At 37.0% G+C, this 14299-nt stretch overlaps 1 protein-coding gene across 1 annotated transcript in view; it reads right to left on the bottom strand.

Moving 5' to 3' along the window:
* LOC122400373 (dystrophin-like) overlaps window positions 1–14299 on the bottom strand; it is a 702582-nt gene that overhangs the window by 357982 nt on the left and 330301 nt on the right. The window contains exon 46 of the mRNA XM_043401810.1: window positions 13351–13407. Coding sequence (XP_043257745.1) covers window positions 13351–13407 — 57 coding nt within the window. The remainder of the gene's footprint in view (window positions 1–13350; window positions 13408–14299) is intronic.

The raw sequence follows: 14299 nt of genomic DNA, 5'->3' as shown, positions 1-14299 counted from the left end.
GTCGACTGCAAATAATGCTAATACCCATAAGCCACGAAAAAGTAAACAGAGAAAGAAAAAGAGAAACGCGGACGAAGCTAGCGAGCTGGCTCGTTGCCGACATTTAACTGTAACGCAATAACATTGACTTACGTCCCTGGAATATCACTAAATTCGTGTTCGCGGATATTACCCGGGTATCAAAACGTTTGTCGGCGACTCGACAAACATCACGAAACGCAAGTAAATAAACGTTAAATAATGTTGATACAGCATCCTAATGTAGATTACATTTTAAGCTAGTTGTGCACGGTGCCCTCTCCGTGAGAGCTAATAAAACAACTAAAAACACACGAGAGTATGACCGTAGGCGGTTATCGAATATTTGTATACCTAGCAATAGTGGAATATGCAACGTCGGGACGTCGATAGATATCCGGAATCAATTGCTCAACTTGTCTGACCAGCAGTGATCCGTTTCTACTTGAAACGTCCCTGGCAAATTCCAGGTACTTTCGCCTCAACAAACGTCAAACGTGCTTGATGAAATTCAAATTGGGGAACAGCTGACCAAATAAGTTTTCAAAATTGTTATTCAATGTCAAACAATCTGAAACATTGGGATACTTAATTTATATGTATGTCATCTTATAAAATATATAATTGTTTTATTCTAGTTTAGTTTTGAAAACTATTGATTTCTATATGATGTCAAAATACTACATTTCGATCGATGAAGAGAGATTTTTTCAGGTATAAACATTCCTAAGATACTGACTAATAAATGGCAATCAATAAAACGTATTTGGGAGATTAAATCCAATTGAAAATTGTATTAATTATTTAACATTGTAATGAATTTCAACGAAATTCTGTATCGATAAAGAATGTTATTAGACAATTTTTGAGGTAGTTTGACCACGTTTAACATCTTTTTTTACGCAGACACAGTAGTCAATCAAATAAATATCTCTGAATAGTAAATATTCCTTAATTTTCGCATCTGTTAATCCTCGATTTTTATTTCGTGTGTATTTAACATTTACACCTTCTACGTTGCTTTCATGTTTAATTAAAAATATAGTGTCGCAATTTTGCTTCAAAGAGACTTTGAACAAACTTGACGAAATAGATTTTGTAACGATAAAAAATGTTATATTCTCTAAAAATAAATTCATGTTTTGGTTGAAAGCGCAGTTTAACTACGATTAACATTTTTTCTTCTACATATGTATACAGTAGCCAATGAAATAAATACCTCTGAATAGTAAATTTTCCTTAATCCTCGCACCAGTCCAGCCTCTATTAATATTTCTTTTCATTTTAAATTCAAAACCTAGTATCGTAATTTTGTATTTAAACAGAAATCATATTTTTTCCACCCATAAAAGAAATTCAACGACCATAAAATGAATCGTGGAACCTAGAAAGGATCTACAAGACGCGGAACTAGATCGCAGAAACGTCGATCCGCGACGCGTCTCAGGGTCGGAGTAGCTTTTACCCTCGCGTCCGACCATATCCGTGGCGACTCTACTTAAAGAAAGGAACACGGGAAAAGCGGCGGTCGAGAGGGACGCGGGACGGTTCACGAGCCTGGAAAAGGAAGATGTAGGTCAGTTTTCTCGGGCCACGTTCTATAGGTAGGCCGCTCGAAATAATTTAGTGGCGATCGATGATATGCCATCTTGCTGAAAATAGTGCTGGTCGCGTCCCGTTGCGATACCCACGCAACACGATCCTACGCGACGCGAGCACACGTTACTAATAGCAATCGCCCCTTTCTCTCGCCACGTTGCCCGTCCCTACGGTATCCAATTATGTTGACATACAGCGTTTGCATTCTCTTCCACATAACGTCACCGCGCGAAACGGTTCACGGACGAAGTCGGATGTTGTCGTTAACGGGTCGTCGACGGGTTCACGCACACCGAGCCTGACACATCCGGGGGACACCCGAGAACCTTTCGTCGCTTTAGGATGTTTCGAAAATTGAGTTTGCGATGGATCGCCGCAGTCTCGCGGCCTGTAACGCGCCAACGACGTTCCGGCGAGCGGAGAAGCATTTACGCGAACGCTGCTTCCGTTTCCAGCCGCCTCCCGCACACGCCACCCTCTCTATCCGACGGATTCTCTAAGGCCGGAGTACACGTAGCCGCGGAACACGGGTTATGGCCGAGTTTAACGAAATTTCGAGTCGCTCAAACTCGGGGCTCCGATGGATTCCGGGGGATTTTACGCGCGATGAATCTCGTAATTCCGTTACTTCCGGAGGAGGAGGCAAGATGCTTATTACAACGATGCCGGGAGATTTTTGATAATCGGTTTAAAAGAGTAACGCGACTCCATGTAGAACGGTGGCTCAGAATATTTACAATGGAAGATGCTTGTAGAAATTTTTTGTGGAACTAAGTAAGTATTTGAGTACTTTGGTTTATTATTCTTTGGAGAAACAAGAAAGATATGCAAAAATTGCAAGGTGGTTCGGAAGTCCTGTTACCAATATATGAATATATATATTCAATATATATACAGGGTGTTCATCTTTGGGAAAAATTTCAATGGGAGATTCTAGAGGCCAAAATAAGACGAAAATCAAGAATATCACTTTGTTGATTGAGACTTTTTTAAAAAATTATACAAAAATTTCTAATCATTCACGAAAAAATTATTTTTGGTTGAAGGGGTCAATTATAATCATTTTTGGTGAATAGACATACCCCCGAAATCCTACGCATTTTCGAGAAAAAAATTCGAGTAGGTGCTGAAATTTTTCGGCGAAATTAAAAACTTTCAAATCGTTCTAAAAAAATTATTTTCAGTTGCGGGGGTTAATTATAACAATTTTTGGTGAATCTACATACCCCCGAATTCCTATTCACTTTCGAGAAAAAAATTCCTTACCGAAAATCTAATGTCTGACCATACATGACATTTTTCCCTTAAATTTCATGCGTATGTTTAAAACATCATAACTCCTGTACGGATTGGACGATTTCAATGTTTCAAAAAGCAAACTACGCGTATTTTGGTAGAGAATATGTATAAATCGCAAAAATATTCGAAAAGTTGGTCCTTGACCCCGGAAAATGAGTAAAATCCCATAAAAATGGTCCAATTTTCAAACAGTCAAAATTCCTACAATAGTGAATATATTTCATTGAAATTTTTGGGGGAACAGGAGTTCATGGATACCTACAAAGAAGTGTTAGACAACTTTTCTGTAGGGCGTCAAACAAAATTATTAAAAATGAAAAACAAAATTTTAACAAAAGTCGACAAGGGTAGGTGCCTTAATTTTTCGACGAAAAAGAAAATTTCAAATCGTTCTAAAAAAATTATTTTCGTTTGCAGAAGTCAATTAGACATGTCGCCCAAATCCTACGCATTTTCGAGAAAAAAATTCATTACTGAAAATATAATGTCTGACCATAACTGTCTGTTACCCTGAAAATTGAAAAGTTTCAAATCATTCTGGAAAAATTATTTTCTATTGCAGGGGTCAATTACAATTATTTATGGTGAATAGACATACCTCCGAAATCCTACGCACTTTCGAGAAAAAAATTCCTGAATTTGGGCAAATTTTTCGATAGAATTAAAAAATTTCAAATGGTTCTGGAAAAATTATTGTTGGTTGCGGGGATCAATTGCAATCATTTTTGGTGAATACACATACCCAAAAAATCCTTCGTACTTTCGAGAAAATAATTCTTTACCGAAAATATACTGCATGGCCGGAAATGTTTCTACAACTTTTTAACGAAGCCTCAATCAAGAAATTGATATTCTTGATTTTCGTCTTATTTTGGCCTCTATAATCTCTCATTAAAATTTTTCCCACTGGTGCCCGAACACCCTGTATATATTGAAGAACCGATACTTGTAGAAATTTTGTATGGAACAGTTTTTCTTGAACGATTTTTTCAAAACAGTAAGTGTTTTGGTACTTTCATTTATTATTTTTTGGAAGACCAAGAAAGATATAGAAAAATTGCAAGGTGGTTCGGAAGTTCTGTAACCAATATATGATCTGGCATAACTTTTTCAATTCTTCGCTAAATCCGATGGTTTTTTTATATGTTTTCTCCCTTGTTTCTCTCCGTGTTTTGTAGTCACGTTTCATATTGATTCCGCAGTTGTTGGGATGACTGGGAAGCGAGGAATAATCGTGACACTTTTCCAATCTAGAATAAAGCCGGCCAGAGTCGCAAATCGACTCAATTCTACGAGAATGACGGTCCTCGTTGTTGGCAGACTCCTGGAACCGTTCGATGTCACGATAAACTGTCATTTTCGAGGAGTTAAAAACAACGGAATCGATATGGAACATGACTAGAAACAATCGAAAGAATGGATAGCATCGCAAGAATGCAGCGAACTATTGAAAAAGTTGCGGTAAGATTATTTTTTTTAAATTTAATACCTCTTTTTGGATTTATTTTTTTTTTAAATCACACTCTGCTCAATAGTTCTAATCTCCTCCGGTATTACAATATGTATTATGGTCAATAACGATTGAATATTTCTAAACATTCTTAATAACCGAGCTAGTATAACTGATACTAAAATATTTGTGCACGATTAACAGATAATTCTACAGTAATTTTTACAATTTATCAATTGTGGAAAAAGAGAACGCGAATTTTTAACAACACGGATGTATCAAAACTCAGTGAAAACAGTGAAACATTGCTCTGCGGGAAATTTAAAGCACTCGGTTTCTCCGCAGTGTAACAAATACATAAATGAATATTTATGAATGTTTTGCAAGGGCGTGCGAAACAAATGAAAAAGTTTCTCCGCGTCATCGACCCGCCTAAACTTTCCGCGGGTTTACGTACCTACTTTACGACGCTGGCGTAAAAATTTTTGGCATCGAGATCGACGTCTCTGTCACGAATGGGACTGAAACTCTTGAATTATACCACCACTATCGCGCTCCGCTGATTGGGATTTAAACAACGCGCCCCTGGAAATCAAACCTATGAATTTCAACTGCCGATATCTCGAAAACGAGGCTCCAGATTGCAAAATTCCAAAGGACTTTTCGATTTATTGTCCCCTTCGACAATTTCGCACGTTTCGACTTCTCTCGTAATTCTGAGACACTCCGTGTTTAGGTTCGAGTATTCAATAAAAAAATTTACGCAGCTTTCCTATTGCATTAGAAAATATTAACCTCTTCAGGGACGAATTTTTTTTTTTTATTTATTATTGACAGTAACTATAATTATAAAAAAAAAAAAACTGAACGTCCACATATGTGGCCAAGGGCGTGAAGAGGTTAAAACGCTACTGAAAGGTAATACGACGCGTTCGATTTGTTCATAGATGGTCCAAATCGTATAGTTTTCACAATAGTCAAATATAATTAGGGTTGCAAAGGGTAGTAATTGAAGATACGCGGTGTAAGTAACCACGTCATCTAGAACAAACGCTGAATCACGACTACGAAGCGACGGGCGTCGCTGAATATTCATCGTAAGCTTATTGCAATGCAGTCGTCGGTTATAACGAACGCACTAACGTCATCGTTATCGTCATAATAATGCACGCAGGTTCGCGGTTTGTCAATTGGAGCGACATCGTCGTTCTCGATCGAATCGACCAATCCTGGCTCGTTCTCTGATTTTCACTCTCCTTTCTTCGACACGATGTAATTATTATGACGATAAATTACAACCGCTAAGCGAATTTGATTGCACGTGCCAATTAGCAATCGACTGCGGCGGGCGTGTCTCGATTTTGTCAAACGGAAAATTCGGAAATTTGACGCGCAACAATTTTGAAATAATTTATCAATTTGGAGCTCCACTATCATCCTCCGTTTAGTAGATATATTCGATTCAGAACACTATTCTCACACTCTATCTTTTCTTTTTCGCTTGTTTCAATCTATTTTTACTCTTTATTTCACGGAATTAAGCAAATTGTTGAAAGCTTTTCTCGCTCATATTTTTTAGCCGAAGTATCTTGCAATAGAAATATATTCGAATTACATTTTCATTCGCTTTTATTGCAAGTCGTACGTTTCCATTTGAACGGGGGAATCATTAAAATATACAGAACGTCCGGGCTCGTGTTTTGAAATAAATAATCGTACCAAAGGATTGAATAGGAGTCTCGACTGTATTATTTATACAACGATGACCGACGTAAATATGGCGATAATTATAGTACCACGAGTTGTACACAGGGGATGAAATACCACCCTCAACACACAATTTTCAATCGTTTCGCCGTTTTCTTTCATTTCGTTGCAATCCTACGAGAATTTCTCGCGAAGCTTCGATCCCTCGTGGCTGCCGATGACCTTAATTTTTTATAAATATTCATGAACTGTGAATATCGACCGTTCGACTGGTAACCGAAATACTGGTCAGGTATCGGAAATCGGAGTCCGATTATTCTAACTAAACTAATTATTCTTTATCGTTATCCAGTTGCCGTTATTCGACGACGGAACGGGTAGATGGTTAAATGGAATAATAATTTTTAATATTTCACGTATTCCTGTACTCGAGAGATGGCGAGATCGACAGTAGGAATTAATGATGACGCGCGTCCGTTTGATACGGGAAGAAGACGATGTATTCAACCTTGGGGAATACCTCGATTAATTGGTCAGGTAAAGAGACAAAGGTGCCAAACGGAGACGTACTACAGATTTCGAACATTCCTAAACGAAATTAGTCGCGTGTGACAATCATCCATTAGCGTCAAATTACAGTAATAAGCACAGCCTTCAATTACGAAGATTTACCTGACGTATTTCTCAGTCTCGGATAAGAATCTTCCCCGATGATCGTACTCGCGAAGACATATTCTTATTAATCTTTCGTTTCATATTTTAAACGATGCCCTTCGAGACGCAGAATCGTCAAATATATTTTACCTCAGGTTAATTTTATTACAAACTCTATTATTCTATAACTGAATATCACTATAAAATAATATTACATGGAAACATTGCAACAAAATGCATGTGGTATCAGTTAAAAATAAAGAAAAGCGTTCAGAATTACATACGTTACAAATTACTCCAACGAAAGTTAAATAACTGCAACACGGTTACAAATTTAATTCTGTGTGTTACATTTTCAATTATAGAATGTAGAAACCAACGTTGCAATCTTTGCAACATAGATTTCGTTCTCTTCTTCTTCACGACGAATGTCGATTTATTTATTACAATATTTTTTCTGCACTATGTAGAAAGAAATTTCTGTTGAATTTCTGAATGCTAAATTTACATTTGTTTTAATTGATGCATGACGTGTATTATATACTGCAAAATGTTCGAAGGCCTTTGCTTTTCAACGTCGTAATTAATTCACACAGCGTGAAATATTGATTCGTATATAATTAAATATTAATTAACTGCTGAACGAGCCATACGCTGATGTTACTTTCATACACAACGGAAGTCTACCAAATGTTTAATCACTCGAAAGACCGATCGCACTTAACTGAATTCCAGTCCCCCTGTCAATTATCGAACTCCGCTTCCCTGTAACTCGCAGTTATGGAGTAACAATGATTAAACTAATCCACGAAACCATGAGCTTCTTCGTACATAGCAGCGCGATAATGTGATTCCAGCGAGATCAGCGTGTGGATAAACCAGCAGAATCCAGCGCCTAGGACGAATTATTCCAATTATTTAATGCTGGAATGTTTCATAGATATTGTAGTGCTACGAATAAATTTCATGAATTTGACAGTTCAAACGCTATTAAATTAATTGTCAGTCGCTTGATAGCTACCGTCGATTTAACTAAATTAATTAATCTCGAACGATTTTGAATTTGAAATACCGAACATTTCTTTCTTAGATGTTTAAAGAGTGTATTTATTTAAAAACACATTCATGCGAGTATTAGAATCCATTACCAAATTTTTCATATTTACGCGGGTAAAAAGTAGTTTACGAACGAATCTAAAATTTGCATTTGTTACTAATGGATTAAACTTGTCTCGAATTGGTGGAATAAAATTTTACATGGAATTATTTGTCTCATTTCGGGGTGTATGATAATATGCTCTCTTCTGCTGTGAATCGATATTATTAACATTATTAATTATTACGGATATTTTATTGAAACTAGTCAAGATTTGACATAAAAAGGAGAGAATCTTCAGTGTTCACTGCCTTAGAATAGTCTAACAACGCGTATTAAAAATAGTCAAAGTTTATACGCGCACAGTTGCAAAACTACTAGTGTTTTCTACATAGTTGGCTATTAATAGAAGCAGCGAAGCTTCCTCTTTAAAATGGTTTTTGAATTATGTCGATATCACTTCCCGTTTTCAAGATATCGTAATTTAAATGAAGGGGTCATTTTTTAAATTCTACTATCTCTGTCTTCGTCTAGCACGTCAGATCTCTCTGTCTCGCACGTGAGTCGTGAGAAACGTGACCGAGTGAAAGTTCATTGACCTCGCGACGTCAACAAAGAAAAGTAAACAAACACTTCAAAAGCTTATATCTCTGAAACTAACCACGCGATCGACTTGAAACAAAAATCGTTATATCTCTGTAACTAATTATGCTATTGACTTGAATGAACGCTCGTTTTAAAAGGCGTTTCATCCTCCATACGATGAACATAACAACTAATATAATTTATACTATCTTCTATGTTTATTTTGATATCTACCTCGACACTATATACCTAAAGAAGTTTCATCACTTCCTATCTATTATACGACTGGTGTGCGATACAATCGAATTACAAATTGTTTATTCAATTGAAAATGAATTTGAGTTTATATACAGGATATCTGCATACTAGTATTTTTTCTCTGAAACCAACTACGATATCAACTTGAAATAAGATTCGTTTTCATAGGAGTCTCCTCATCTTTCATTCGATGAAAGTTAAAAATCTTCACTTAAATTGAAATTATTGAACATCCTGTAGAAACCCTGGACTAGATAAGATTCTCGATCCTTTCTCGGAGGCTAGTCCTCGGAACTTCGAAGACGGAAATGCAGATTTAACGACCTCCGACTCTTCTCGCGGAGTACGCAGAACAGCTGCGCGAGGAGGATCGAGGGAAATGCGACTAGGCTAATCTCCCGTTAATTGAATCAACCGAGCGCAGCCGCTTCCTGGAGCGCGCCTAAAACCTTTTCCCTGCATCCGCGTAATTGTCTGCTCGGCCAATGCGCCGAGTCAATGAGGTAACGAATTAGAGACGAGCTGAAAATATCTCTGGGCACGCTGGGGACGTCCCGATCGTTCGAACGTCCTGGAGGACGACGTCGATTCGAGCAACCAGCGACAATACATTCGCCGTGACGCTTGTAATTAGAGAGAAACTTGACGATTTAGTGGCCATTCGCGCTACGCTTCGTTGGTTAACCGGTAACTGCGAAAGACACTTTAAGGACCCTCTTAATGCACCTGACTACAACGGCTCCCTGACGGCGCCCGCCATTGCGCAACCGTGTCGGAGCGAAGGATTCGAGGATGAGCGCAAGGATGATAATTGTCTGGCGGCTCGAGAAGCTAGAGAACCGTGGAACGGGAAACCGCTAAAGCGTTCACAGGGAATTCTGTACGAAGTGTCGATGAATACTTGATTAATTAAGGGAGGAGCGTGCAGCCGGAAATTTTGGAAAATCCCCGGGTTTCCCTGTACAGTAGAAAATAAAACTCGCTAAGGAGACCCTTACAGCCCATTTACGTGATTTTTTCACCGATTGTGGCGTGTACAAGTTTTGCATTTATGCTATGGTAAATCGGTTTTTTTTTTAATGAATTGCAAGGTAATGATTGTGATATTATGTACATATGTTGAAAATATTATAATCGATTTGTGAAGAAGACTGCTGAGAAAGGAGATCGATAAAATTGTCGGAATAAATAGTTACCCTTATTTTTACTAAATACCTTCACAGAATTGAATGTTTTATATTTGATTTATCTACGTACACAAATTTATAAAAATTTGGTACCCATATGACTTACTATTTGGAAACAATACCGTGGGGATGAAACGCCCCTAGTTCCTCTAGGGATGGGGGTGAGAAATAGTCGAAAATGACTGATATTATTGTCGAATTCATAGTTTTTGGGGTCGCTAGGCTAACTGGACACGATCTCGATGAAATTTAAGTTGAAATTTAATCGAACAGAACATTTTGGAAATTTTTATAAATTTCTTCTAGAAGAAACTGAACGCCCAAGAAATCATTTTCTACTGTCTTTATGTACTGTGAAATCATTCATCTTCAGATATTATTGATCGTTTATTCGAACGGTATATTCGATATATGTTTATTTTAGAGAATCGATCAACAACCCCTATCGTGTAAATGGGTTGTAATAGTTCAAGTTTGACCGAAATTACTGGTGGAAAATCAAATTTTATTTGTGTCATAGCTTTATGATGCGTAGAATATTTAATTGGTAATTAAAATCAATGTTAATATTATTATACAAATAAATTGTGTTTGATCAAGGAACAGACCGATTGAAAAGAGACAAAATTAAGCGATCATGAACACGTTGTAAAGGATATGTAAATATCTAATATTATTATTAATTTATGATCAATATTTAATATTACATATTTATGAAGTAATCTTCTTTTTACATCTTTTTTTTTTAACCTATTTATTCGTGATCTTTGACTATAAATTGAGTCTTGTTTATTCTATAAATGACTCTGACAAATGGATCGAGACATTAGATAAATAGATGCTCGTTTCAAGATTGATTATTGATCTTTTCTATTCTGACATATGGCTCATTCGATGGAACCTCGCATCTAATATGCTTCATAAATTCTCGATTCAACTTCACGTTCTGCCGTAGTCATTCAAGTGGTTTCATATTAAAATCTCCTTTCTTACGATGCATTTTTAATATTGATTCTTCTATAATTTTCATTTATTATATCAAGGCACTAAATTATCAATCTCTTTCCATGCGAAACATTCCCATACCATTAAAGATCCTCCAACAATCTTTAAAATTGGAGTAATAAATTTAATTAATAATTATCTCAGAATATTTATATATTTTTTAGCCAAATCTATTCTTTCTTACTTGTTTTATTAATGATTTGATTTTAGTTTGGAAGTATCTGTATTTTGTACTTTTCGTAAATGCTTAGTTCCAATATTTCTATAATTTTTTGTGGTATTTTAGGATGATACATCATTTCTGCCCAGAACCTCTCAAATTGTCAGCATTGCTTAAAAACTACAACAAATGTTTGTAATAAATTTCGTCAACTGCTTTGATTTATTCCAATGTACATTTTGCAGCTACAATTTATTATAAATGTAATAAAGCCAAATGAATGATTCAAGCTGCATGTTTCAAATCTCTCTATGTCTAACACTCCAAATGGCTATGTAACGTATTAAGTTAAACAGAAACGTGTAAGTTTGGATACACCATCGTCTCGTCTACGTGTTGCTTAGGGAAAATGCAAGATGGAGCATAGGTCACAATTAAGTTTGACTTTCTAAAGAACAAAATAAACCAAAATTCTGGCAATCGTGAGATCGATCGAACAGAATATTAGGAAAGTACCTTCACAGCACAGTAATCTACTAACAACATACGAACACATGATCATACGGCAACTGTACTGCGAAGGAACTTTCCTCGAACCATGCAGGGGGAAATTGAAAAGCATGTCTGGGGATTAAAAAAATATTTTTGAAAGCTCTTGCAAGTAACATGAAAGAACATACAATGTTGGAATAGTTATATGCAAATGGGGACTATTGAGAATTAAAAAGACACCGAGATGGTAACGTTTATGTAATCAATTTTTACACAATTTTTGCAAACTTTATCGACTGCTTTCTCATTAACGGATGGAGCCAAATGTTTAGACTGTACCAAAGTAGAGTAATTCCGTCTAGGGGGTATTTATGATCGCCTGATAACTCGTAATATGCTCTATGTTGCAGTGATATTAAAAATATTACTGCTACTATAAAAATACCACAGTAGATTCAAATTTATTTCAAAATACTTTCAGACGTATTTAAAAAGTTAAAATTTGTTTGTAGTCAACGAATATAGTTTTCATATCACTGTCATGATTACATCAAATTACTAAACACATCAAAAAGTATGATACTTAGTTGTGCATACGAAATAGTACACTGTTACATATGAAATAGTATATTCTTGAGAAAAATGAAACTTACTTTTGAATAAATCCATTATAATCAACAAGAGGTTTTCTATCATAAAATACATCCTACATATTATTTAGTTGCTCAGATCTTCATTGTACAGGAAAATTTAACTTTCTCAACAATATTTGGAGTACCATTTATTCTCGTTTTTTTTCTGCCTTTTAACGCGTTCAGTTATATTTGAATGAACTTCTTCAAGTAGATTCTCAGCTCCAGCCGAAATTCAGAGTAAACTACCCACTTTAAGGAATTATCCACTCCATTTTTATTTTGGTTTTACTTGTGGCGTTTCTTAAATTTTGAAGAATTTTTCATTAAAGTTGTCTTTTTTTATTAATACCCTGCCAAACATAATACTAATCAGTATACAAGGCGATCAGAAATACTCCAACTAATCAGAATTACTCTATCTCGCAATATTCAGCACAATAATTCCGAGCATCTATTTGTCTCCTTTAAAGACTTCTTTTCGCGAGATCACCAATTAATGATTCAATTTCAATTTTGTCTTTTTCTTTGCGGAATTAACCTAATCAATTTTTTTAACGTGACACTCGTGAGGATAGAATTTTCTTTTCGCGAGATCACCAATCAAATATTCAATTTTAATTTTGTCTATTTCATTTCGGAACTACCCTAATCAATTTTTTCAACGATTAGATCGCGGATTCGATACGCTCGCGGTTAGAAATTCATCCGTGTAGCGGAAACGAAGCGAACGAGGAGGTAGAAAGAATGTTTCGGAAGACGTATCCGGGTTATACGTGCACACTTAGGGGGCATTCTTTATTCAAGGGAAAGCTGCCGGGCCAATATTCATTCTTGTCTGCGTTGTTCTGGCAGGCATCCAGTTGCTCTGAGCAAGGTTACTCACGAAATTCGCTCGAGATTTATGCAGCTATTATTTCCAGCAAAATGCACCGTGGGCTCCCCTTCTAAACACGAACACACTTCATAACCATTCGTTCCCGCGCGCCGCTATCTTCGCCGCTAATAACGCGCCATTAACGCAACGGTCGCGACGCGAAAATGTGGCCAGGCCGCGGTTAGGCATTAAAAGGGAATCAATGTCTGCCGGAGAGGGGGAGGGGGTAAAAAAGTGCAAAAGACCTCGTCGATTAAGAAGTCGTTCGTTCTTTAAAGTGAAACAGAAGATTGAAATTCGTGCAACGAAAGGTTTCTTTTTTTACAATTACCTTTGCTTGCTCGGTGGGATGCCGTCTCCTTTCGATATTGAATTTCTGTTGATTTATCTGGGGAAAAAAATAGCAGGATTTGATGTGCGCGAAGAGAAGGTTCGAAGTAGAATTGTTTTTTTTTTTACTTTTTTTTTTGTTTCTTTTTAAGATCGCAATAAATAATTCTCCCGCGTTCGACGCAATCGAAACGAAAACGACGAAAGTGTAGCTCTCTAGTTTAAGAAATATCTCAACTACTGGCGTTTGTAGCGCTACAAAATTAATACGAAAAATCGCTCGGACGAATCGAGAGGCGAAAGAAAACAGAAGACCGCAGGGAGGGAAAAAGGAACGGCAAGGAAACGAGAGAGCAAAGTCAATTGGCGGAACGTGAAAGAACGTTGGGGGAGGGATGAAAAAAAATAGAAAAAAAAAAAGAAGAAACGAAGGATTCGACGAGCCAGCGTCGCACGGACGAATTAATTCGCGGAACTCTCGTCGGAGATGCTCGACCGCATTTCAGTGCAGTTCCTAAGCCCCGAAAGCTCGAGCGTTTCGAAAAGTACGAAGTTCGACGTGCGTCGCGACACGCCTCGAAAGTTCGAGCCTTTTGGGAATTTCAAACGAATCCCGTAAAGGGACGATGGGAGCTCGTTAAGTACCGCCAATACTTGTAACACGCCCACGCGAAAGATTTACCGCGAAACGATGCACCTGTAACGGAGGCCAACCCTCCTGGAAACGCTCCCCCAAGCTGGGGCAGCGTTCGCCCCTCGATCGCGATCAAACGACGCATTTATTTCGTAATTATTACGAGTGGTTTCGAATATTAATATCTCGTGCTACGCAATCGTGATAGTTTCTTTCCGAAACATTTCCCGATGCAAGCTCGAGAAGCCATTTCTCGCTGTAACTACACTGTAACCAACGCGAATTAAATTTTGTAACCTCTACTATATCTGGACGG

This window comes from Colletes gigas, unplaced genomic scaffold (genome assembly GCF_013123115.1).
Source record: "Colletes gigas isolate AHSC1104 unplaced genomic scaffold, ASM1312311v1 Colletes_gigas_Sc00017, whole genome shotgun sequence".
In the NCBI taxonomy this organism is placed as follows: Eukaryota; Metazoa; Arthropoda; class Insecta; order Hymenoptera; family Colletidae; genus Colletes; species Colletes gigas.
This window is presented reverse-complemented; position numbering and strand designations above follow the sequence as displayed.